Raw genomic sequence first — 26,094 nt, 5'->3', positions numbered from 1 at the left:
ATCTCTCCGGGTTCGACAAAATGGTACCAGACTTGTCTGGGAGGATAACAACACTGGCTTGAGACATCGGCTAGCCCCCGCCAGTCATTGTATAAGCCAGTTACGGCTTCGCAACCTCAAACGCAACTTGCTTCGCAACCTCAAACGATTCTGAATTGAAGTGAACGTGGTGGCGCATCCCAAGCGGACTGATTAACTCCAGACACTTTATCGTCTAAATAACTAAACGAAAGTTATGAAGGTAATGAAATGGAAATAAATAGTTTAAAGGCATCACCCCACGAATCTGAGGTGGTACGGATTTTAAGTGGAGAGTTCCTGTACGGGGTCGTAGACTATGGAGAGGAGGGTGATTCTGCCTATTTCTTCCTAATTGCCGTAAAAAACGGCCCGGAAAATGAAGCGCGGGCACACGCGCTCCAATCGAGCTCGTTGTAGAAAATAAACGCTCGAAGTCGTATCTTCCGGCCGTTTTTTACAGCAATTAGGAAGAAATAGACGGAACCACCCTTTTCTCCATAATCTACGACTCCGTATAGGCATAATCCACCTGAAACGCGCATCAACCCAGATTCGTGAGGTGATGCCTTTAAATAGGAATTTCCTTGAAAACTACTGATCAAGAACACCAATAAGGTCAAACTAGTGGCTTGATTCTTAAAGGCAGCATACCACGAATTTGAGATGGTACGGATTTCAGATGGAGTATTCGTATACGGGATCGTAGGTTATGAAGAGGTGGGTGATTCCGTCCACTCCTTCCCAATTGGCGGAAAAATAATCGGCGCTGAAGATACGACTTCGAGCGTTCTGATGCGCTATTTTCTACAAGGAGTTGGATTGGAGCGCGCCAACCTTGTGCACGCGCCGCATCTTCCGGGTCGTTTTTTTACGGCAATTAGGAAGAATTGGACGGAATCACCCCTCTCCATAATCTACTGTGCCGTATACGAATACTTCACCTGAAATCAGTACCACCTTTAACCACCTAATCGTTTAAAGGCATCACCCCACGAATCTTAGGTGGTACGGATCTCAGGTGGAGTATTCGCCCCTATTTGCCAATTGGCGTAAAAGAACGGCCCGGAAGATGCGGCGTGTACACACGGCTAGCGTGCTCCAATCGAACTCGTTCTGGAAAATAGCGCGGCGGAACACTCGAAGCCGTATCTTCCGGGCTGTTTTTACGGCAATTAGGAAGAAATGAGCGGAATCACCCCCACTCCTTAACCTACGATCCCGTATACGAATACTCCATCTGAAATCCGTACCACCTCAGATTCGTGGGCCTTTAAAGGCCAATATAGTAATAAAATAAAGTCCATTAAGTCAGTTTATACCTTATAAAAACTTATCCAATATGAAATATGTTATAAATGTGGACTTTTCCTACAAGACTGCTGTTTCAATTTTTTCCACTTCTTTCTTCGTTCTCTCGAAAATTAGCTGAGAGGAACCTGGGAAATTTGCTGAAATTCCCTACTTTTTCTCAGCTAGGTTTCACTGAAAAACCCAGAGGGCCTATAAGAACGGCAATATAGATATTTTACAGTATAAACCTCCTCTCTAAAACACATAGTCATTGAAGGTTTTTTTCACCCGAAAAATCTTTTTTCATGTGAAAGAAAGACATATTCAGATCAAACAATTGCAATATTGGGTAGTTCAAAAGTTGTGGCTTTGTCTTGCACATTTCTTCGAAGTCTATCGAAAGTTTTACTTGCATTTATATAACTTGTAATTGCGAAAAACCGTTTCTCTATGGACCAACAGATATGCATTTTGTCTACAATTGTTTGATTTTCTTTTAGTGTAGAAAATATTTTAGAAATATCTGAGAAAAAAAAATGCAATTTCAGCAGGTAGAACATTCCTGAAACCCACCGCATACTGTTACGTGTATTGAAGAAGGGTATATTAGCGAACGTCAATGTTTTCAAGACGAAAATAAAAGCCTTAAGAGATAAAGAGCGCGAACAAAGACCTAAATTGGTCAAAAGCCACGAGCTGAAGAAAACAACTGATCCATGGGAAATAGTTTGCGCCTTTGTTCAGATCAGATGTCCAGAATTCAGTTATAAAAGGTCCACTACCGTGAAGAATGATGATTTGTTGGAATGATTAAAATGATTTATCTTCCTTAATTTCTCCACCTAACCTCCGACCGCATGATCACCCAAAAGAAAATTGAGAAAATAGTTAGAAAGCCCCGCTTCAGCCCACATTTGCAACGTTATTTTTTTAAGTGTGCCCACTAAGTGAGAAGCCCAAGAGCTGCGAAGAAATTCAAAGCTTACTTTATCTTATCATTAACATTAGCTCGGTTTTAGGAAAAAGAGTCCTTTTTTTCCGTGGACAATTGTCATACAGTACATGATGAAGATGAAGTACTGAATTGAACTACTGTAGTTTCACTTTCATACTATTTTTCATTCTGTTTGTAAATATGGCAGATAGCTTTTCGAACAATGTGAAATTAATATTAATCTGGATGCGGATTTAATATTAATCTGACGTAACCGTTCCCGAGACTGAAAGTTCTCCAGACACAATAGCTCCAAAATAATGAACATCTGACCAAATAACTAGCCCAAATACTTTACGGCAATCTGCAATTACAAATATTACTATGCTTCGAATTGTACGAGAAATTCAGGAAAAAAAAAAACGAAGACTACGTTTGGTAGACTCTGGAATGCTGTTATTCTAATTGATTCACATCAAATTTTCCCATATGTACAAAATAGTCCCAACACAGGACAGGAAATAAATTTGAACGCAGGACACAAACAACTGTGCCTACAGTGTTTTGCAAACTTGACTTCTACTAAGTTTCTCAACAGAACAAAAAAAAAACCGAAGGAAATGGCGAACCATCCCTTTGAAAATCATCGAGGAATTGTAGATCTAAAACAGTGTATTTTAATGCCAACGTATAGGCCGGTTTCGAAGAAAAATATCTGCTAAATAAAATATGCTAGCAAATTTTGAGTTGTTCTAATGATCTAAAGCTTATGTTAGCTTTGCAATGAACAATGAATAAACAATAACTCTAATTTGTGAACACATACTCGCTCTCCAAATGAACTGGGTGAGGCAATGGGCGCTTCACCTCTATCTTTATTTCTGCCAATTCAGGGTCCGCAGTCAAATCATACTTGTCAAGATCTGCATCGTCGTCGTCCTCTTCTGATTCCTAAATGCAATGAGAGCATATAAAATATTACTTCAATGAGAGACAACTGCTGGTACATTACTCACAAAATTCCGTCTTACCTCTAACCCACCTCATCCTCTCCATCGCTTCCTAGGTTATACTTAGTTATTTCACCTTCTTCCTCCTCTTCTTCTTCATCGGTACCAAGCACTTCTTTAGTATCATATATTTCATGACTTGTGGGAGCAGCCGCAATTGGCTGAACATTCGCTTCTTAGTCCTCATAATTGAAATGTTTTCATAAAGCCAATACCTTATGGATATCAACCCAAAATGAGTACTTTGTTTGCAGTTTACAACATGCCCCTTCTCACCATCATAAAGAAATCTATTGTCGGATCAAAACGACTTGAATCTCTGTGAATTTGTGTGAGTGGTTCCACTTGTAACCCAGCGTAGGCAATATAGTCGATGTTACACTGTGAAAACAAACTAGGAACGAAGTCGTATCCACATATTTGAAGAAGAAAGGCAGATTCCTAGGACCATTAACACAAATGCTTAGAGTGGACTCACTTAACCCGTTATTGGAGAAGTTGCTACGCAATTCTAGGAGGGAATTCTCAAAACCTGAACTATTAACTAATTACTTCAATAGATTCTGCGGCAGAAATCATAACTAGTACATTTTGGAACTAAAATTAGTGTGAAATAGTTACCGGTACTCTATTAGAGAGTTTGCTGTAGATACCTCTTCTAAAAGATAACTAGACCTAGAAACATAGTATATACGGCTATCAATTACGTTTCTGATGGAATAGAGGTGTGATGTGCCTATATTAGACTTTTTGAAGAACTTCCGTTTGGTATCTGTGAAAAATGGAAGCAGCATATGAAGCAAGGGAACCTTACATCCTCTTTTCTTTTCCGCTTTCTCCCAAACTCGTCAAATTCGTCATCATGATCACGTTTTATGTACTCAATGTCTTGACGGTCATTAAAACCTCCTCCATAACCTGAAGACAATTGAAGCTATACAATCGAATCACCACAATTATTTGAAGTGCAAGACATACCTGTTCTTTTCTCTAAATCAGCTAATTTAGGCGCATTACACACATTACAAGTTTTTCGCCTTGCCCAATTCACATTACCACATCTAAAAAAGCAGAAACTAGAACATCTGCTCCAGGAATCACACAAAAGAAAGCTTACTTCGAGCACACCCAATCTTCAGCAGCAAAAAGACCCTTGGATTTATCAGCCATCTCCTTCCCTATCTCCTTCCCAACCCGATTTTTAGAACGGGGCTTCGCTGAAAAAAAAATGGATAGCGTTGTTTAGGAATCAAAGCTGACCTCCCGAGAGAAATCGGTGTTAATGTGAAAAATGTCTGAAAACAAGATTTCGTAGCAGATGTTACAGACATCATTCCTCATTTGAGCTATCTTGAAATAGGCAACTCTAGAGAGTGTGTCTCAAGAAAAGCAAAATTTCAGCCGTTCGGTGATCTTTGACCGCGATACGTTGTTTGGTTCGAAGGTGAGCTGAAATTTACTGCATCGGGCTGGTATTAGAAGCAGAAGAAAATTTCAATGTTGGGTTCCCTCCAATTATGTGTAGAGTTGGGCCGCAGCTTGTAAGCATCGCAGAGAGAAATGCCTCTTACACGTTCATGAACTGGAGGCCTCAGTTTACTCAACAAGGGAAATTTTCACATCCTTAGCATCACCTAAACAAAAGCAACATAAAGTGTAAAGTGTAAATTGATGGTGAAATTATCCGACACGGAAAACATCTGTAGTACTTCTTACTTCTTTATACTTGCACGAAAAATGAAATCGCACCCTCCGGGTTTCATTATCCTATGGGAGTAAAGAGTGGGTAAACTGAGGCCATTGGTGCTCCTAGTACCTGAGATCTGGAGATTTGCAGGTTTCGTCATTTTTTGCGAACCTGCGGACCACGTTCCAACTCTACATATAAGAACCTCAACATCGACATTTATCCAGCACTTTGTGTAGCGAAAGCACATTCTTTGGACGGCACATCTATTTTGAAGTAAAAGGAAAGCCGCAAAGTTGTTTGCAGCTCCTAACTTGATCATGAATGACAAGTGTATACTAAGTACTCTATTTCTCACAGATAATCCTAAATGACGCAACTATCTGAAGACATTTTTGCGCTTCGTGCACATAGCATGAGAAAATAACTAGTATTGAAATAGTGGACCACCTTCTGCCACTTGTCATAGGACTACAAATCAACTCTGGTAGGTACTGAGTTGTATGAGGCTTTAAATGAATGTCTCTATCCGTTCTCTTCGAGATTTCCCTCAAAGGCTGAAAAAAAAGGTCGGCTCAGTAGAATTCCTCCTGTGATTCCTAAGAGGACGGGATCACTGGGACTTCGAAAGGGGCTTCTGTTACGCCATCCCTATCACCACTTAGAGGAAAAGCACCTTTCATAAAAAAAACTACAAGAATATTTTCAAAAAAGTACGCCCATCAGCCTTGTTCCTTCTAATATTGTGGTTTGCTGCACTATTCACTAACAGCTGAACTAAACAATCCTCTCATTCCTCAAAGCTGGATCTCGAATTCGCTGAGAGCACTTCGTTTCATACTATGTCTCAAATGTCGTCATGAGAAAGAAAAAGCTCACATTTCCCACAGGCCTCGCAGGCGTTCCTGTATTCAGCATTTACTTGGGCGCATTTAGGATCAGTGCAAGCCCACTCTCCTTCCTTCAGTATTCGTCTGCTACGCGTCTCCTTTTCTTGGGCTGTACAACCATCATCGTGCCGAGTCCCCATTATCAAACGATAACACCTGAATATACGAAGAACAAAGCTCACGATACATTTTATTACCAGTCGCATTCCAAGTAATTCTTGACATTTAGCAGCATGACTCAACAAACTTCTCGCGCAATACCACAGGGAGAAATGAAATGAGCCCAAGCAAACCTAGAACAACTTCGAAATGGTCAGAAGCTGTATCGAACAAATAGCCGACAACGAGTGGAACCAAAAAAAGAAGAAAAATGACACTCATTCGCCAACTTTTGAAACAAATGCACCACAAACCAAAAAGTGACAACGAAAATTTTACCCGTTGCGCGTTGGGTCCTGTGATGATGTTCCTGTATGTGCGTGAAGGTGACGACTATCCACGTAATTTCTTTTCGCTTACTTTCTTCTTGCACATTGTTTGCTGTTTTCATCTTCTGCGTCTTTCTTTAAATCAGATTCTTCATAAACAAAAGGAGTTCCTGGGTTGGTGAGTCAGGTGAGTGTTAGATGTGCGTAATGCACGTGTGCCTATATTCTCAGTCCCTGTTTTTCGAGAACACCGTACCTCAACAATGCATTTTTTGTATTTCTTAAGGAACTACCACCCTAGGACTTACAACCTGTCTGATGAAGCATAGTTAGCCGATCTAAAACGACTTAAGTTTCGTGCAGTTCCGAAAGCGGCGCGGTGCAGCTGCTGGTTTGCGTCGACATGGGACCATCGCGAACTGTAGCGTCGAGTGAGACTAGCAGCTGACGCGATTGCCCGTATCTTCGCCGAGGCGTGCCATTCTTGAGCATAGTTCTGCCCAATCTTCTTGATCTACAGCAAGAGCTAGCACAGAATCTAACCATTCGTCGCTGTTCCATTCAGCGATTGAACGCTCAATAACCACCAAACAATAGAGCTGGCAGACCGCACTGCTGTGAACTCTGCTTGCGAGACTCGCATTCCTATGTGAAAAGCGTTTCGACACTGAGAGACCTGATTACCCTCTACAATGTCTTGTAGCTTGGCCTAACGAATTTGAGGCTGTCACCAGAGATTTCATGCTCCCGCTAAGCATTTGACCTAGTTGGGTTGGGCTTTGGCGATGTTTTGCACGATAGTATCTTTGCACCTTTTCTTTGCAATATCTGCATGCCTTCCATCATGACTGGAAGTTATATAACTTGCATAACATCAAAGTACACGCACGTATACTCAAATCACTGATTCCATCTAGTACAAGTATACCACTGCGCGCTGGTAACAATCAGACTCACATACGCGGCCCGTATATGGTCGGCGTAAAACGTATTGTAGCATGACGAAGCAGCACATCTTCAATGTAGGTATACAGAGAGCTTTCTCTAGAGCATGCGGAAAGTTACCAGAAATTTTTAACTTTTGTTTCTCATGCTTCATTGTTTTTCGTGCAGTAATGCCTGAGTAGGGTAGTAGCAGTAGGCTTATATAGTCTTTTCGAAGTGCTTCCTCATTAATTTCTTTTCCTTGTTTTGTGTAGTGGTGCTTGTTTAGTGTTTGCTGTAATCGGCATTTAATAAAATTCCAAAATTTCTCCTGCAAGAAGGCTAACTATGCATAATTAAGCCACAATTAAACAAGAAGAGGGCACAAATATAACTCCTGCAAAGTGAAGTCTTTGAGGTGTCCTAGAATCAGGAGAAATCTCTGAACTGGTAAAGATGGTTCTTCTCCATATTGCAAGATGGCAAGATTCAAATTGTGTCTTTTTTGCGCGTGATTTTGTGCACAAAAAGGACAGAATTTGAATCCTTGTAAACTAAGATCCTAGAAGCGTTCTAGGAGCAAAACAACGACCAAACTAAGGAAAAAGGACTTCTTTAATAGTATGTGACCGTACTAATGCACTAGCATATAGGAAAAATAGGTTTAAAAAAAGCAAAAATAAAAGAAGTCTAAGGGTTTTTTCCTTTTCTATAGACAACATAATGGAAAGTTTCGACGATAATGATAATGATGCGATAATGGAGTTAGTTTTGTTGTGGAGCTACTCCAATTCGTGCCTATTTCTTTTTCTACCGCTAAGTTTGATTTGTGCTGATTGCTGAGTGTTGTTTTTTGTTCATGCGCTTCTTTTGCGTATGCGTCTTCTGAAAAGAAAGCTGGAAGTTCCCCCTAGTCCTGGCATTCTTTCGCCCTTTTCAGGTTCTTCAACTAGTGGGTACTGCAAATGAGTTCCGGAGAATTACCTTGCTACACCCTAATTCATGTCCCTACAGATGCAGACTTGTTCAATGAAGCACAGCTAAAGGAGAAGTTCGAGAAAGGTGATGCCATAATTAGATGAGTGGAAATAGTAAGAAGATCAGTAATAAAATAAGAAGCCAAAAATGGTTCAGTCCAGTGCAGTGAACGTTTTTGGTTTTTAAGGAACTGACAAGGAGAAGACAGACGCTCTGAAAAAGTTGATCTACATGATCCAGAATGGAGAGAAAGTTGGGCAAGGGATTCTTATGTATGTGATCAGATTTCTGCTGCCGTCAGCTGACCACACATTGAAAAAAACACTGTTAATTTTCTGGGAAGTAGTGCCGAAGGTACGTGTGCAGCGTTGAGGCTTTCTAAATCTTACTCCATTATCTTGCAGACGAATGCGCAAGGAAAGCTACTTCAAGAGATGATTCTAGTGTGTGATGCGTATAGAAAAGATCTCCAACATCCGAACGAATTTGTTCGCGGCTCAACCCTCAGGTAGAATTTCTATTTCGACACTACACATCCTACGCACTTTCTTTTAAATGATTTTTTTTTTGTAAAGTACGTACAATAGGTATGTTTTGTATGTTTCAGGTTTTTGTGCAAATTGAAAGAACCTGAACTTCTTGAGCCTTTGATGCCTTCAATCATTGGATGTCTTGAACATCGTCACTCCTATGTTCGTAGAAATGCTGTATGTGCAATCTTCACTATTTATCGTAAGTTGTATCATCGCGGAGGTTGTAGTCCGTTGGCAAAACTAAAATGAGCAATTTAAATTTTTGGTGAAATCAACAAAACTGCATCCAACATTGCATCATAGCGTATGTACTTTTTGCCGTCACAGGGCAATTAATTTATAGACGTCCTATCTTCCAGGGAATTTTGAGTTCTTGATTCCTGATGCGCCAGAGCTAGTGTCCAACTTTTTGGAAGGCGAACAAGATGCATCGTGTAAAAGAAACGCGTTCATGATGTTACTGCACGTTGATCAAGCTCGTGCACTTGACTATCTGTCAGGTGAGGTGAAAATGAAAGTTTTACACATCATACTTCTTTCTCATGCCTGACAGTGTGGGTTTCCTTTCTTCTCTAATTTGGTTTCTTCAGGTTGCATCGACCAGGTTGCTCAGTTCGGAGACATTTTACAGCTCATCATCGTTGAATTGATCTACAAGGTGATCTTTCTTTTTTTTAACGTTAGTTCATCTCTTTCTTCCGTAATATCGTGTAGGTTTGCCCTTCTTTTAGATGAAAAATGTTGTGTGATTCACGTGAAACAAAATGTAGGTTTCAAAATGGTAATTTTAAGGTGTGTCATGCAAACCCTGCTGAGAGGTCGCGTTTTATTCGCTGCGTGTATAACTTGCTGCAATCTTCTTCTGCTGCCGTCAGGTAAACTCACCTCTAAACTTGGTTTTTCTTCCAGTTTTTACCAGTCTATTCCAATCTTAGGTACGAGGCGGCTGGAACTCTTGTCACACTTTCTGCAGCTCCTGCTGCTGTAAAAGCTGCTGCTCAGGCATATATAGACCTCATTGTGAAAGAAAGCGATAATAATGTTAAGGTATCGTCGGCTTACCATTAATTTGTCATCTTTCACTGTTTCTTCTTTCTTTGAGCTTATCGTTCTTGATCGGCTTATGGACCTCCGCCAAACTCCTTCGCACGAGAAGGTTCTGCAAGAATTGGTCATGGATATTCTAAGAGTAGGTTGTTTTCCTCTACGTAATTTATTCCAATGTTATAATATTTGGAATGTATTTGAGCTACAACGAGATTATTTTGCACATTCTTACTATTGCTCAGGTGTTATCTTCTCCTGGACTTGATGTTCGTCAGAAAACACTGAATCTCGCATTGGATCTGGTATCCAGCAGAAACGTTGAAGATATGGTCATGTTTTTGAAGAAGGTTGAGTTGCATCAGGCCTAGTGCTCTTTTTTCGGGTGGGGAGGGAGCTTCAGACTCATCGTTTCTTCATAACAGGAAATTGCTAAGTCGACCTCTGAGCCTGCTGAAGAAGCGGGAAGATATCGACAAGCTCTTGTGAAAACTCTTCATTCTGCGACAATCAAGTTTCCTGATGTTGCTCCATCTATCGTACCAGGTCTACTCCTCCATATTTTCAATCTTAATTCATAAAATTCTGTCATTGTGCATTCTTTGTTCATGCACTCTTCGAGTTTTGATTAATGTCCGTTTGTTTTAAGTTCTAATGGAGTTTCTTTCCGACGAAAACGAAGTTGCAGCGCAGTACGTGTTACTCTTTGTTCGCGAAGCCGTTCATAAGCTTCCCCATTTAAAGGAAACTATACTTCACTCTTTACAAGTAAGTGAAAAGTCATTCTTGAGTCTATAGTTGATTTTTTGAATTGGCTTTGTTACGTTCCTGTACTGAGAATATAACACGCGAAGACCCCATTATTGTGTCATTGTCGAAGATTTTCAGAGCATATTCTGAAATTCTCACTTATGAATCTAATCTGATTTTGCATGTTCTAACTTTTTACACTTGAACTTCAACTATTTACCGATTATAAACACTTCCTATCGTGGCCACAGCATAGCCACAGTATTTTATAGTTAGGTGAAAAGAAAACACATAACAGGGGCATAGTGACTAGTAGCTACCTGTCCTGAAATCTCGTAATTTTCATTTTCTGCCGGCTCCACCAGCCGCAGTGTTCATCGCTGATCAGTCGAAAAATTAGTTGGTCACTCTTAAGTAGAGTAATAATTAGTCGATTTCTTCTTTGATTCCACTTTACTTTTAACTGAGAAACTAAGGTAAGGGCAGATAGCAGCTATTCAATTGCTATCTCTTCCGTTTTCGTGCTTGAAATTCGTCCTAAAGTTCTCTAGGACAAGGTGTTCCCCATGTTCTTGCTGTGACAAAGCAATTGGAATGTGCAGTTTCATAGAATCCTGATCATTGAACAACGGAAAAGAAAATGAATATGAATTGTTTTATCCAGAACATGTAAAATGTCTATGAAAATCGTGACATGTAAAGGAACTTCTACGTGCAAATAGTCGAGACTGAGATCAAAATTCGGTGGGATCATAAAAGCAGCTTTCTGCAAACTCTTTCCTCAGGCTAGTATGAAAATGTTGAGAAAGTAAGTTTTTCAATAAATAAGAAATCAGTAGTAACGAAATAATCTAGGGTGATAAGGCATGTATGTTGCCTTAGCAGTTTCAAAGAAAAAAGAACGCGAACATTAACCAGTTCTAAATTGAGGACATTGTTTTCTCATATTAGAGTTCTTTTAATGTCTTTATTTAGGATCAGTTTTTAATTTTTTTTTTACAGGAAGGTCTTCCTTCCATTCGCAAACCGAAAGTGTTCATGGCAGCTTTATGGATTCTTGGAACGTATTGTGACAGCGATTCTTCTGCGTTATCGGTTTTGCGTCTCATAAAATCTTCGCTGGGTGAGCTTCCAATTGTGGAAAGCGAGATACGGCTGTTGGAGGGCGACGAACCAACGCAGGAAGAGACGACTGGGAAGAAGGTTATAATTTTTCAAGTAGTTGCTATTTTTGCTTTTTTTATTTATTTTTTTTTTATTTTTGCTGTAGCGATGGTAGCTAGTTTTAGTCCGATGTCAAACGGCTTGTAACTGCAGACGGAACTTATGCAACACAGTCGGCTCTTTCTGTCTCAGCCAAAGCTGTCAATAAGGAAAAACCCCCTCTCAGGTTTGTGTTCCGTGCTGTTGGAAAGTTTTTTTGCTCTAACATATTCTTTTAATTATTTCTTTGTTAGGCTTTCAATAGTTGAGCAGGAAACGGTATTCTATGAGTGTATTCGCGGGCCAGTTATTGAGGTCGTGGTCATATAGTCGGGTCAAAACGACATGAATCACGAGTGCAGCTGCGGTGCATTTACGTACGCACTTAAAACGGCGCGGAGGAGGCAGCAGTTGTAAACGTGGAGATTTGAGTTGGGACCGTCGCAAACTGCAGCGATGGGTGGCGCCAGCAAGGGTTTCACCGGATTCTTAGCCGCTGCGCTCCACCGAAGCGCCTTGAGAGAAGCGGCGTACGCAATTGTGCTTCATGTCGTTTTGACCTTACTGTAGAGGATCTGATTTTTATATTTCGTATGGAGTGCTTTGTATGTTGCATTATAGTGTATTATAGTATGTTATATTGTTTTCATTTTGAAATTCGTATACATTTTGTAACCGATGACTTTATAATAATTACGTTTTTAGCGGGTTTATCGGATGATACAATGACGCATAACGGTCTATTTTGTTTCAATGTGACTAAAAATGAGCGGCAAGATGCAAGATGATTCACTTTTCGAAGTATCGCTGACGCAGATCTGTGCTTCCAATCGTAAATTCTGTAGTCTCTTTCTTCAAAATTTGATGTTTTTAAAATTAGCGCAGCCATCCTTCGGTTGATATATATGTTCTCGGAGAGATCAATTAAACTGAATTTTGTTTATAAAAATAAACTGAAGCTCCAAACGATTAGTTCATGCAAATACTAAAACATTTTATAGTGATTTATTTTTTGTAGTGCTGGTTTCTTCGCTACGTTATCTTGGTTTGACAGCTGTTACACTGCTACATTCGGTCTTGCTATTCAGCAAAATTTCCTTCTATAATCTCCGAGTTTTTTTTTTGTTTTTTTAAAAATAATATTCTACCAAATAGGTTCGCGTATTTAGTCAGGAAGAGGTGTTGTAAGGTCTGCAAAAAGGGTGGAAAGTGTTTACAGCATCTCTCTCCTTACTCCGCAAGACATTCTTGCGGGCGCAATTTATGCATATCTACTTAAACTGCTGCGCGGACGGTCGCGTAGCAGCACGCTGGATTGGCGGTGTTGAGACCCTTAGCTAAAGCCATGTTGCGAATTCGTTTTGATTTAAATGGAAATATTTGGAACTTGAATAGTGAGTGGAGGGGTCATCACCACTTCTGCTGTTTACTGTTACCTACCACAGGTACACTAAGCTGTTGTTTCTAGAAGTACTACTGTGAGCATAGATCTGCATTCAATACCTACTAACTTTCATCTGATGTCTTGCACACAACATCAACACAACTTCAGTAAGTCTTGCCTCCGCAGCTTTCAGCGTTAGTCCACTAATCTGCTGATAAAAAATGTCATCTACTGAGGTCGTTCTTTGCTACATCCAAGAATCATTTGCTTGTGGTCATCCATTCAATCTCTCTCTTAGAAATACCCTTTTTCGTACGTTTTTTTGTCTGTCTTAACCAAAAATATGTGAACTTGAATTATGCATCAGTCTGAAAGTTACATACTGTATGGCTATCCATATTATTCTTCTATGTACAAATATGTTCCTTGCGGTATATAATGATTCGAGGATGAACCATCTAAAACAAATTGAGTGGAAGAGAAGTCGGATCTTAACACAAATATAAGGTTTGAGAATCACTGAGCTGAAACTTATTTTAAGTGGGCATCAGATTGTATCTGGAAAATCTTGTGGAAACTAATACATAATTGAATTAGTATTACGATTTCAACATTGAACACTGGTTAAGCCGTACGATTTGTATTCATTAAAACAATAAGAATTTAGATTCATGAAAACAGTCGGCAAAGAAGAATGCTCTCAAAGATTCTTTTGGTTTTCATTGGACCTGAGCAGGAATGCTCCCGGAAACTCTTTAGCGTAGAAACTCCTCAGCACCGTGTTCACGAAACAAATTCGTTCTATTGATAAAGAACCTTTAGACAACAATCTTTAGCAAATAGTAAAGTGGCGTAGATTCCAAGAAAAAGGTCAAGTGCCTCAGCTATGGAAAGTTCACAAGTAGTGGAAGAAGATTCTGTTTATTGCTTTGACAGATATTGGGAATCATCTATCTTCACTGGTAAATCAAAAGAAATGCTCGTAACCACGGACTTTCCTCACACGTGTGATGGAGACCGAGATGCAGCAGAGCTTGCAGCGAGCCAACCCCCCGCAACGCGACCACTCGCGCAAGCGTTTAGGTAGATTTACATGGCCCTATGCTCGCGTTGTAGTCGGTGCAAAACGTGTATCTATGTGACGTGTCGCGACTTCGATGAGAGATAATCTTTGAGGAAGTCTCTTGTTATTGTTTTTCGTAGTTTTCCTTTTAAAGTGTAGTACTGCATGTGGAGAATTACGCAGTCTTAGCAAATCTTGTCCATTAGTTTTATCGTTTGCTCTGTTGTTAGGATGCCTCTAAGATTTTAGTTCCCAACTATTGGATTTTCCTTCACTTCCTTTCTTCTTGTGGGTGGTACATGATTACATGATCGTGTTTCGTAATCATTGTCCAAATAAAATCCCAGAATCCATTCACCCATCCACCGTAGTTCGCAATGGTTCCAATTCGATTCCAGAAAGCCTAGACCAGCGAAAAGGATCCCCTTAGTACTTCGATTATGAGGAATGCTAACCGTGCGCAAGTGCAAAAAAACACAATTAGGTCATTAAATTCCTACAACTAAAATTTATACTAAACTAACACTATAGGACCAAAACAAACTCTAACACCAATGTAAGAAGTATTCACAGAGAATACGCAATCCAATCATGATTTACCGCTCGAAAAATCAAGTATGTCACGAAAAATAAAGGCATTAAAACTGCAAAAAATGAGAAGAAAATGACCTCCGACAAGCTTTTCGCGCTTTTGGGGTAGCTTTAGAGCAAACCGTCACCGAGGACGCAACGGGTCAACCCGATGCAATAGGTTTTACGCCGGGTGTAGTACCTTCGTGTCGCTGCGAAACCATTTTTATCTCTGTATCAAGATTGAGAAATGCAAATAGACTGGACAGAAGATTGATCAAGTTTTAACTTCTTGTGAATGCGGAGAAAGATCATTGATATTACGACAGCACGTAAAAAGAATACTGCATTGTTAGAGGCGTTTTTGCCGAATACACTATGAATTCGTTGAATCGATTTGTTAATGTTTAGCCTTTATGGCACTGTGAATACAATCGCCTTGAGTTAATTTTTCGCAGAAACCTATTATTTTGCGGTGGCATAAATGCTTTCTCGCTGTAGCTGTAGAACTAATTTTCTATCGGAATGTAATTCTTGATCTTCTAACTTTATAATGCTCTAGGCAGTTCCTACTTGACGGTGATTTCTTCCTTGGTGCATCTCTTGCTACAGTGCTGAGCAAACTTGCCGAACACTTTACTAAGAACAATGGAGGTGAGGTGGTCTTCAAAAGTCTTTTCTTCTAGGGTTTCATGTGTTTTTTTATTTTCAAATTTCTAAACTCTGAAGTACGAATCGCAAGTTTAGCAAAGATTAGTGGAATTTCTTTGGACTACGTCTCCTATGTTTAAAAATCGCGAAAAATAGCGTTTATCTTTGCGCTGATTATTCACGGTATTCTTTGTTGGAAGTCAGTTATAAGAAGCGATATAGACTTGCTAGAAAACTGTAGTTGCTATTTGCTGTCCTAGAGTATACTGTGGGCTTTTGGAATAAAATATAGGGCTACAAGTCTAAGTTGAAGTAACGCATACATAATCGTTATGGTCGCAACAACGCAACAGTAATTCGTGTACTGTACCTATGCAAAATTTCATGCTTCTCGTAAAAATGACGCTGCTTCGCTGCAAGATGGTCTCTTTGTCGAAGAAATGGATGGATAAAATATTTAGATGGGCAATTTTAGAAGAACAATCAAAGAAATACATCAATGAATTCGTTCCAATTTCGCACCAGATTCTACTTTGCTGATTCTACTTTACTTCTACACTCGAAAAATTACTATTGGTAGTTAAGCGGAATTTGCCCATGATCAATATAGTTGCACTAAGGTGAACGAACAACAGTTAAACACAATCAAGCAAAACTTCATGTTTTATCAATTCCATGAGATGTTTATTTGTTAAAAACACTTCACAAGTGCAGACGATCTTCTTGTTACGAACGGTTTACGTTCTGATATGTCTTTATTCATAATTTTACGTAGCACCATACCGTATTAAGATTCACATCCATAAATATGATATTAACTAAACACATGCTTTCTTTCTTTCTTGCGGTTCTCTTCATTCTGATGTCTGAAAATAATTCGCAAGTTGGGAGTTAGTAAGTAGAGGAACATCAGAACGCTTGTCTAAGATGTTTTCTATCATGGTTTTTTAGATGGAGCCTTTATTAGCCTGACTCTGGCTTTTTCGCCGTTTTCAGAGATCTGAATAGTGATTGATTGGGATAATCTCGCGTTTACTCTGTCAAGTCTCCCGCTCTCCTGGATCATAGTTACGATAATCGTTCAAAGTAGTGAAAACGGAAGCCGTGCTTATTGAAACTAGTTTTACGTACTCTGGATGTGACTCTGGATGTGTTTCTCTGGATGTGCGACCGGATCTTGTCGCGCTGCCCGCTGCCTGTCCTTGTGCATCAAGGAATGGGTATTGCTGTGTGGGATCACCAGCGACGATGTCACATTTGATGATGTTATGCACACAATATTAGGCAATTATAGATCGCAGAGCGGTACAAGTGACAAGTACTCATTTTTCACCGAGAATTATTCATTCCTATTATTCTTGTCTCATATTTTATCCCTGATTCGCAAGAATAGGACATAGGACACTCTGTTCCGACTTTTTTCCTGAAGGAAACAATATTAATATGAAAAGATTGAGTAAGCCATCTCCGGAGCTTTTTATGAGGACAGAGAAGTTATGGAGTATCGAATGATACGGCTATGTGATTGAACTTGGTTTATGTTTCATCTTTTTGCCGCGAAAGAGGGCAACAGATCAAATATGTTATGTGCGGCGCATATGAAGTCATAAAAAGAAGCTAGAGATGAACAACCTTGTGTTTTTTTTTGCAGTTTTTTGGACAATTTTTGTTTCAAGGTCTTTCTTGAAAATGCGGAATTACCTCATCTATCGATGACTTACTTACTTGACTTAATCGGCGGGCTGATTTCATCGCCTGACGCGGTTACCCGCATCTTCGCCGAGGTGTGCCGTCCTTGAACACAGCTCTGCCCAATCTTCTAGATCTTCTGCGAGAGCTTGCAAAGAATCAATCCATTCGTCGCTATTCCATATTCTGCGAAACCTTACGTCCCGCCTGAACTGCCTATCCACGCCGAGTGTCCTCAGGTCCTCTTTCACCATCTCAGTCCAGAACTTCCGTTTTCGGCCAGGTGGCTTCTTCCAGCTCGAACCCGGCGAACTCCTCAGAACTCGTTGAACAAGGCGATCTGCCGGTCTCCTTAATATATGACCAAAGAAGCGAAGACGATTTACTTTAGCCACTTTCGATGGCGGTGCAAGATGTTGATGTCTTCCATGCGTCATCCGCCGATATACCACATCAATTTCTGCGTAAAGATCTTCATTGTGACATACCCTAGGCCAAGAGTAACCAAGTAGCCGTCTAAGCAGCTTTCGTTCCGTGCAATCAAGCCGCTCCATAACCGTTGATGGTGCTACTCAAGTCTCCTATCCGTACATCATGATAGGGCGAATTGCGGATGGGTAGATTCGCAGCTTGACTTCGTTGGTGATGGTGGTCGACCACAGGCATTTCGTTAAGGAGTTAAATGCAGAAGTCGCCTTAGCGCATCTTTGCCGAACATCTCTCTCGTGGCTGCCGTTGTTCTTCAGCGTAGAGCCCAGGTAACAAAACTCATCGACGAGTTCTATCGGTTGTCCGTCCACCCCGATTCCCGTTCGAGGTCTCGAAAATCTGTCGATATTTTTTATAATATACACTTGTGTTCGTTTTGCGTCTTAAATATTATTGAAATACTATAATATCAGATCTATCCTCAACATTTGTGCCGAACCATAAGCAAATGACATGTTATGCTGTAGTTTCTTTATTTTTACTTTCTTTCATGAGATGATTCTTAATGAGATGAGAGGGCGAAATGAGAATAAAATAAATAATAATAAGTTTCAGTTCAGAATTGATTGAGGTTCATAAATTTGCTTGCGGTCCATGCAGTGATTGGAACCGCTATGTACTAAGTTAAGTCCAAGCAAATCCAGTTCCAATTGATAGACTCCGAAGTGATGAAAGGCGTGGTTAGCACGGTATTAAACTCTTAATCGCATAGATTCTATGGGGATCTTTTACCGCTTGGTACCCGCATAACACTCCGCCTCACTTGCCTGTAACAACTACTTGTATAATTTTAGAAAATGCGAATTTATGAGTTGATCTATGTGTTTGCAGTGGGATCACAACGCGCTAATCGTTTCCGTGGCGAATGTATGTTCATCCTTGCGTCGATAATTAACCTCGGCAGAAGTGGTTTAGCAAAACAGAATATTACCGAAGATGATTTGGACAGGTTCGTCGATGATTTCTGGTTCAGCCGCTTTTAACTGTTATTTTCTGTATAGAATGGGAACAGCGATCAAGTTACTGGCGCAAGGATGTACATATCTTGATGACATTTTCATCGAAAGGTGCAAGGATAGCCTCGAGCTGATGTTAGCGAGTCGTCAGCAAGATAAAACCGATGAATTCTCTACAAAAAAGAAGAACGTCGTAGAGGTGAACTAAATGCCATATATGTTTCGTGATCTTTCTTAAGATGTTATAATGTTTGCTTTGCAGGTTGATAAGACTATTATGTTTACGCAATTAAGCGCACGAGCAGATGCAAGCATAGGTGAAAACCTGTTCGATCTCTCTTTGTCCCAAGCTCTTGGAACAGCTCCGAAAACACAAAAGTTTGATTTTTCGAGGTCAGAGACTACTGTTCTATACATTGGACCTCCGTGCTTCAATCATGTTTGTTGTTACATTTGCAGTTCAAAGCTGGGCAAAGTCATTCAACTTGCTGGTTTCTCCGATCCTATCTATGCAGAGGCATATGTCAGTGTCAACCAATACGATATTGGTATATTTTCTAATTGTTTATGTCCTAGATAGGTGTTATGTTCATCTTTATTGTTCAATAGTGCTTGACATGCTGATTGTAAATCAAACGGCTGACACATTGCAAAACGTTTCGCTGGAATTATCTACTGTGGGAGATTTGAAACTCGTTGATAAGCCTACCCCAATTACACTGGCTCCTGCGGACTTTGCCAACATCAAGGTACATTTGCCTTCGGTTCACTTTAGCTGTGTAACTTTTTCTGTGGGTAATCTACCTGCTTATTCCTTTCGAGCACGTGTTTGCACTTTTAAATCGTGTCTGTACGCGTGGGATGTGTTTCACTGTTCACTTGATGAATGCAACGTAAGAACAGTTTGTGTATCTTTTTTTCTCTGCTTAAGATATGAGCAGCCTTTTGTTGAAGGATAGACTGAGAGTAGATAAGGAGCTGTCTCACGTACTCAAGCAAGTTTGTCGTCTTACTAATACACAGCAAATTTACCGCATTTCTGAACTGAGTACCAACCGAATATTATTATAAAGTTTTATGGTAAACAACAATATTATGACACAAAAATGATCAGCACGCAATTGCTTTTATTACATAAGGAGTGACCCAAAACAGGTAACTTCTTAAGTAGTAAAAACAGCTTGCATGGCGAAGGAAAAGAAATGCTCGATTATTCAGTATGTAGGACTTTCGAAAGGTAATATCCTTTTGGAATATGTTTTCTTTGTTATGGTCATGGAATCGTTTGAGGTTTATTAACATGCACTTAGTCTATACAGTGACCTGCTGGAGTCAGCCCATGTACCGGATCAGTGTCTTTATTTTCCCAACTGTGATGCCAATATGTCGACCTCGAAGAGGTGAAAAGCTCGAATTATAGTATAGACAGTGCAGCGGAACTTCATATTATTGCGCTACATCCACACTAATTCCAAAGGCTGTTTGCTACAAATTCTATGCTTCTATGTTGCTGTTACAATCGGGTCAAATTACCTGAGCCGTGGTGCTGTTGCGTAAGCGGATGGAAGTAGCACGGTGAAGCTAGCGGCTACGCTCGACATCGGACTCTCACTCGTCTCTGTAGTTCGGTGACAGCAAGCGAAGGCCCGGTCTCGATCGCGACCTCTAACTCCACCGCACCACTTGAAGTCAATTACAGACCGCATCAGACTTTGAGTTATGTACGCATTATGTCATTACGGCAAAGTTAAACAGAAAGGGTCTCTCCACGGCCCCTTGTCTCACTCCAGTTTCCTCTTTGAACGGTGTAGTATATCCATTTCTAAACCTAAAAAAAACAACTCCCACAGTTTATTCCTCAATTCAGCGAGTGCTCTTTACCTTACTTTTCCTTAATCTATGTCGTAGGTACAATCATACTCTAATTTGCAGGCTACTGTAAAAGTCGCTTCAACTGAAAATGGAGTGATTTTCTCAACTATCTCGTATGACGTTCGCGGTTCAACTTCTGACAGAAATTGCGTATATTTGCAAGACATCAAAATTGACATAATGGTGGGTATCACATATCGCATGGTAGTTGTTCCTTAATTGCTTTCTTTAGGACTATATCGTACCTGGCAATGTTAGTGATGCCGAGTTCAGGCAGATGTGGTTCGATTTTGAATGGGAGAACAAGGTGGCTTTCAATTCTTTAATCTTTTTCAATTTTTGCATCCCATCATCGTGTTGTTCAAATTATCTCATTTTGACTTCCACAGGTGACCGTTAATACTCCAATAACCGACTTGCGAGAGTTTTTGCACTATTTGTCTTCTGTCACGAATATGAAGGTTTTAACAGGCGATGCTGCTATAGGTTCGCGTAGTCAATATATGTTTCCTTAAAGACGCGAGTTTGACACACTCTGAGGAGATTGTTCCATTCAGAAGGCGACTGTGGTTTTTTGGCCGCCAATTTATGTGCTCACTCCATATTTGGTGAAGATGCTCTAGCCAACGTTTCTATCGAAAAGGCGTCTCCCTTCGACGAAGGATCACCGATAGTAGGACATATCCGGATCCGAGCGAAGAGCCAAGGCATGGCCCTCACCCTTGGTGACAAGGTAATCGGAAGATATACTACCTTCTGTTATCTTCCACTGTAATGTGTCTTTTAGATTAATATTGCACAGCGAGAACGAAGGGCGGTGATGGTGTGAATGAACCTTGTTCTTCTTTGAAATTATTTATTTATTTTTACTCTTGATTGTTATTTTCGTTCTACGGAGGATATCAGATGTGATAATAATTTTCTTCATGGTACTTTGTACAATTCAGTTTTCTACCAGTTGTCGATGTGCGAGGCCGACAGGTAAAGTTTTAGAGGTGGCGAAGCGGTGCCTTCCATATTCAGGTTACAATTTTTTCATTTTGCTTGCAAATTTTGCATTTCCTTGTCGTGTTCAATTAGAATTATAGTATTTGTTTGAAAAGGGATGTACTTTGTAGGGTTTTGAAGGGTATTGCGAAGACACCACAGCAAAACACTGTGTATGCAATTGAAACCGCATTAACTGTGTACTCCACAACACGAGAACTATTAGCAAGCAATCACAGCAAAGTACGATTTGAGGATTACCTGTTACAATAGTCTAACTTTCGATCCATGATTAGTGATCTTCACCGCGGCCAAGTATTCAGGAGTCTTTGAATTTATCATCTATATTATAGTCGGGTCAAAACGACATGAATCACGAGTGTAGCTGCGGTGCATTTACGTACGCACTTAAAACGGCGCGGTGGAGGCAGCAGTTATAACCGTTGGGGATTTGAGTTGGGACCGTCGCAAACTCCAGCGATGGGTGGTGCCAGCAAGGGTTTCACCAGACTCCTAGCCACTACGCTCCACCGAAGTGGCTCGAGAGAAGTCGCGTACGCAATTGCGTACGTGCTTCATGCCGTTTCGGCCTCACTATAGAGGATCTGATTTTTATATTCGGTATGGAGTGCTTTGTATAGTAGGGTCAAAACGAAATGAAGCACGTACGCAATCGCGTACGCGGATTCTCTCGAGCCGCTTCAGTGGAGCGTATCGGCTAGGAGCGTGGTACTGGCATTATTAGTTAGGAACGACATCCCAAACACCTCAACCAACATTTCATCTACTAATGGAGAGAAAATGAGATAACGTTGGGAATCCTCTTGAACGTTGTTTTTAAAGCTTGTTCAATATCTGCAGAGAATTCGTTTTCTTGCAATGCATAATGGCTGAGGTAGTGAACTTCATCAATTCTTGTGTTCATAACCGATCGTGTTCTACTGAAGTGCTGCAGTGGATGCAAACAAAATGTAACCTGTCGGTGAATCCGGAATATGAACACTCTTTACAGCGACCAGAACAACTCAAACTCTATTCTTCCCGCTGCGACTAATGTTCCTATTACCGCACACATTCCATTCTTCAAAGGCACTGATGGCTCTGAATCCTCCTTCACCGAGGAACTCCCAGCCAAAATAGTCTTATTAGCTCGACTCTGGGTACACGTCAACGAAGTAAAGTGGGATTAAAAGTCGACCATTTCAGCTAAGTCGCATTTGCTGTCTAAGATGACACACTGTGGAGCAAAACAAAATATACAAGAATAGTGGGAATGACTTAATATCAGTTCAGTGTTGCCGCACAACATGAATTAGCTGCCTTTAAATCAGAAGGGAAACTATAGCCGAGTAAAAACGACATTAAGCACGGTACAGTCACGTAAGTGGTTGGACAGGAAGCGGCGCGGTGGGGATGGCGGTTGTTCGTTGTCGTTTTGACCCTACTATCATCACACCGATGATGATCACTTATGGTGACCTCACTGCGACTCAAGTAGTTATGGGCGTGGCCCGCTTATAGTAGCTCTTGATTGATATGGAATTTCGCCATTCTACAAGAACATCATCATCGACGTAAAGAGGGGGTCCGACAGAGTGATACAATCTCACCTAAAATATTCACAGCCACCCTCGAGAACGCAATGCGAAAGTTGGAATGGGACGACATGGGAGTGAAGGTTGATGATCGGCAGCTACACCATTTGTGCTTCGCTGATGACATCGTACTGATAACACCTAGCGGAACGAATGGTGATCGAATTCGACGAAACATGTGGATGCATCGGTCTTCAGCCGAATCTACAAAAGACTATGTTCATGCTAAACGGATGGGTCTCGGATGCCTCATTCACTCAACGGAACGAACATATCCGAATGCACCAGCTACGTTTATCTAGGTCGGGAATTGAACATGATGAACGACCTGACCCCGAGCTGGGCAGGAGACGAGCGGCTTGGGGAGCGTACAAGAGCAGCGAGGATGTAGTGAAGAAGACCAGGAACACCCGGCTCCGTGCTCACCTCTTCAACACCACCGAACATCCCGCTTTGACTTATGCTTCGGAAACCTGGGCATTTCGCAACCAGGAAGAAAACGCAGTGAGCGTCATTAAACGCGCAATTGAGAGAGTGATGCTAGGAGTATCCCGTTTCACGCAAGTGAGGGACGGGATTCGAAGTTCTCTCCTACGTCAGCGATCGAAGATTAGAGACGCCGCCGCGTTTGCCAAGGAAAGTAAAATAAGGTGGGCCGGACACGTGATGCGCTTTGATGACAACCGTTGGACCAGAGCCGTGAGCGACTGGGTTCCCCGCGATATTAAGCGCACTACAGGAAGACCGCCGACCCGATGGTCAGATTTCTTAACGAAATCCTTCAAAGAAAATTATGATGCTCTTCGTGTCCCACCCGAAAGGAGGAACCACTGGGCTACTCTGGCACGCGATCGGGACAAATGGAAGAATTATTAGCGCCTGCTCGACCTGTTCGAAGATCAGCGGGAGTCGAGGTGACCAAGGTGATAAAAAATTGGAACGAAGCTTCCTGAACTTTTTTACTTTCAAAAGCCAATATTGTTGGACAAGTTCGGGCTCTGTTGAAAGAAAGAAGAACAGTGTTTTAAACTATCTTAATTCTATGTTTTTAAAATAACTCATTTAATTGTTGTACGAAGTAATGATGAAAGCATTTTTTTTTTTTGTGATAAAAACACCGGAAAAATGAAGACGCAAGATTACAATATGTAGCATAAGAAATAATTTATTGTTCAAGCTGCTAAGACGATAGCGACAACAACGATAGACAGGTGAGCCGCTAACTGTTAGGCATTCATGCACCCTTGTCGTCAGGCCAGGTTAGATTTATTCTGGGATTGAGACGATCGAGCATTGAGTAAATAAGCATTAAGTACATAGACATCGTGAAACTGAACAAAAAAGGATGAGATGCATAAATCGACTTAGAGATGAACAGCGAACAGGAAAAAGCGAAAAAAGGTGTCAACATTTTGACAATATGACAACTGATCTCGCAGGTTCGACTCCCGGCTAAGGAAAATTTTTGCGATAGAGATGGAAATTTGGAACAACTTCTAAAAAATGAAGAATTTAATTTTGCGCAGTTCTTAACAGTTTAAAAGTAAATCTACCAAAATTTGATGACCAAAAGTTCAGATTCTGTGCACACTGTCAAGTCTGGAAGATCGCGAATAATTTCGTCACAAGAGGACTAAATGAAAAGTTTAGGTAGTTTCTAACAGAAAAAAAGTTTGCCCTAAAAAGTGGTCGTTTTGCTGTATTTTTCATCTCCTAGTCTTTTTGGAATTTTGATGGGACAAAGATGAGAAAAATGGCATTTTCCCATCTCTATCCCATCAAAAATTTGAAGAAACGGCGAGGTCCTAGAGGACGTTTGATGCAGTATCTGATAGAGAAAATACTCAGCTACGGGAGATGATTTGCTTCGCTCCGAGTTACTTATAGTTATTGAATTTTATTCAAAATCACTCACTTTTCGGCGCGTGAGCGAAAATTGGGATTTTGGCGATTTTTTTTTCCATTCTATAAAAATGGGACAGCGTTTAAAAAGATCACCTGTATATTGGGATGGAGGGCGCAAGAAAACCTCTATGTGCAGAATTTCTCCTTTCCCGGACCGTCTTGTTCTCTCAATATTTAGACGGGACAAATCTAGAAACAGTCGGAAAATGTCAAATTCTGTGCCATCAAAATTCCAAAAAGATTGGAAAAAAATACGGCAAAATGACTTTGACAATGACAATGAAATACGGCAAAATGACCCCGACTTTCTCTTCTCTTTAAAACCATCTTAACTTTTTCTTCTGGTTCTCTTATGACGAAGTTATTGGCGATCTCCCAGACCTAACAGTGTGCACATAATGTGAGCTTTTTTCTCATTACATTTTGTTAAATTCACTTTTAATCGTATTCGAGAGGGTCATGCCCTATCACCTCGCCTGACCCTGATCGCAATGACAATCAAATATCAACGCAGTGCCGAACGATCACGGATCAAAGCATTCGCATGATACTGAATAACACGAAATCGAACCACGAATAGCACCATCGAAACCTGCACCATGTCCGGAATTGGCGGTCATATCGTGTGCATCGAAAGCCATATGGTTCCGGTGAAACTAAGAACTGCTTTCGGAGAAGAAATTTGCATGACCATACAGACCAAACTGTCATAACAGGCGGATTTCCTTCAATGAAATTGAACGCAGAAGATATTGAGATCTTGAACACAAACAGTCTCTGCCTAGCAAATTTAAAGCTTTGTGGTGAGCATCAAAATCCACACATTCTCGTTGGACTGAACTACTACCACAATTTAGTTACGAATCCAGCAAACGGAATCTGAACACCATCTGATTTTCATGTAGCGAGAACAGTTTTTGGACCCACAATTTATGGTCGAGGAATCAGCAAAGGAAATGAGATCGCTAACACAGTGTCACAGTCTGCCAAGAATTTCCGAAAACACAGAACAAGAATTCTTACAGAAAATGCTTGAGTTGGATGGCCTCGATATCATGCCAGAAGGAATCGAGGGAAACGAGAAACTTCAAAGGTACTTCGAACAATACTCGAAATTGATCTCATTTAAAAACAACATCATCGCAGCTTCTTTTCCGCAGAAGGAGAATGTGATTCAATTAGAAAATAACTACTAAGTAGCTGTAAGAAGGCTAGAATCCTTACAAACATCCTCTTATGTA

At 40.6% G+C, this 26,094-nt stretch overlaps 4 protein-coding genes across 5 annotated transcripts; 2 read left to right on the top strand and 2 right to left on the bottom strand.

Annotated features, from left to right (window-relative positions):
* Nucleotides 1-140: 140 nt before the first annotated feature.
* Nucleotides 141-6,366, bottom strand: RB195_019051 (uncharacterized protein; the record flags this gene model as incomplete). 2 transcript variants are annotated; one of them, XM_064186734.1, is made up of 9 exons in its annotated part: nt 141-222; nt 3,072-3,196; nt 3,288-3,416; nt 4,070-4,173; nt 4,234-4,316; nt 4,373-4,472; nt 5,822-5,988; nt 6,271-6,287; nt 6,352-6,366. In XM_064186734.1, the coding sequence occupies 9 exons, from the start codon at nt 6,364-6,366 to the stop codon at nt 141-143; spliced, it is 822 nt and encodes a 273-aa protein (XP_064042615.1). The 2 variants fall into 2 exon arrangements, with proteins under 2 accessions (XP_064042615.1, XP_064042616.1); XM_064186735.1 differs by lacking the exon at nt 141-222 and having other exon boundaries at nt 3,053-3,196.
* Nucleotides 6,367-8,149: 1,783 nt separating this feature from the next.
* Nucleotides 8,150-21,195, top strand: RB195_019049 (uncharacterized protein; the record flags this gene model as incomplete). The annotated part of the gene is made up of 25 exons (XM_064186732.1): nt 8,150-8,246; nt 8,350-8,516; nt 8,567-8,670; nt 8,770-8,894; nt 9,055-9,195; nt 9,286-9,353; nt 9,488-9,570; nt 9,631-9,742; nt 9,798-9,884; nt 9,985-10,089; nt 10,165-10,285; nt 10,389-10,507; nt 11,492-11,692; nt 11,779-11,879; nt 15,272-15,363; nt 18,370-18,487; nt 18,540-18,693; nt 18,757-18,887; nt 18,954-19,042; nt 19,104-19,243; nt 20,427-20,549; nt 20,599-20,673; nt 20,756-20,852; nt 20,924-21,099; nt 21,154-21,195. The coding sequence occupies 25 exons, from the start codon at nt 8,150-8,152 to the stop codon at nt 21,193-21,195; spliced, it is 2,868 nt and encodes a 955-aa protein (XP_064042613.1).
* On the bottom strand, nt 17,109-17,603 carry RB195_019050 (uncharacterized protein; the record flags this gene model as incomplete). Its single annotated transcript, XM_064186733.1, has 1 exon — nt 17,109-17,603. One exon carries the CDS (start codon nt 17,601-17,603, stop codon nt 17,109-17,111), a length of 495 nt encoding a protein of 164 aa, XP_064042614.1.
* Nucleotides 21,196-23,101: 1,906 nt separating the features above from the next.
* On the top strand, nt 23,102-23,824 carry RB195_019048 (uncharacterized protein; the record flags this gene model as incomplete). The annotated part of the gene is made up of 1 exon (XM_064186731.1): nt 23,102-23,824. The coding sequence occupies one exon, from the start codon at nt 23,102-23,104 to the stop codon at nt 23,822-23,824; it is 723 nt and encodes a 240-aa protein (XP_064042612.1).
* Between the last annotated feature and the right edge of the window lie 2,270 nt (nt 23,825-26,094).

The sequence above is a fragment of the Necator americanus genome, chromosome II (genome assembly GCF_031761385.1).
Source record: "Necator americanus strain Aroian chromosome II, whole genome shotgun sequence".
Classification (NCBI taxonomy): Eukaryota; Metazoa; Nematoda; class Chromadorea; order Rhabditida; family Ancylostomatidae; genus Necator; species Necator americanus.
This window is presented reverse-complemented; position numbering and strand designations above follow the sequence as displayed.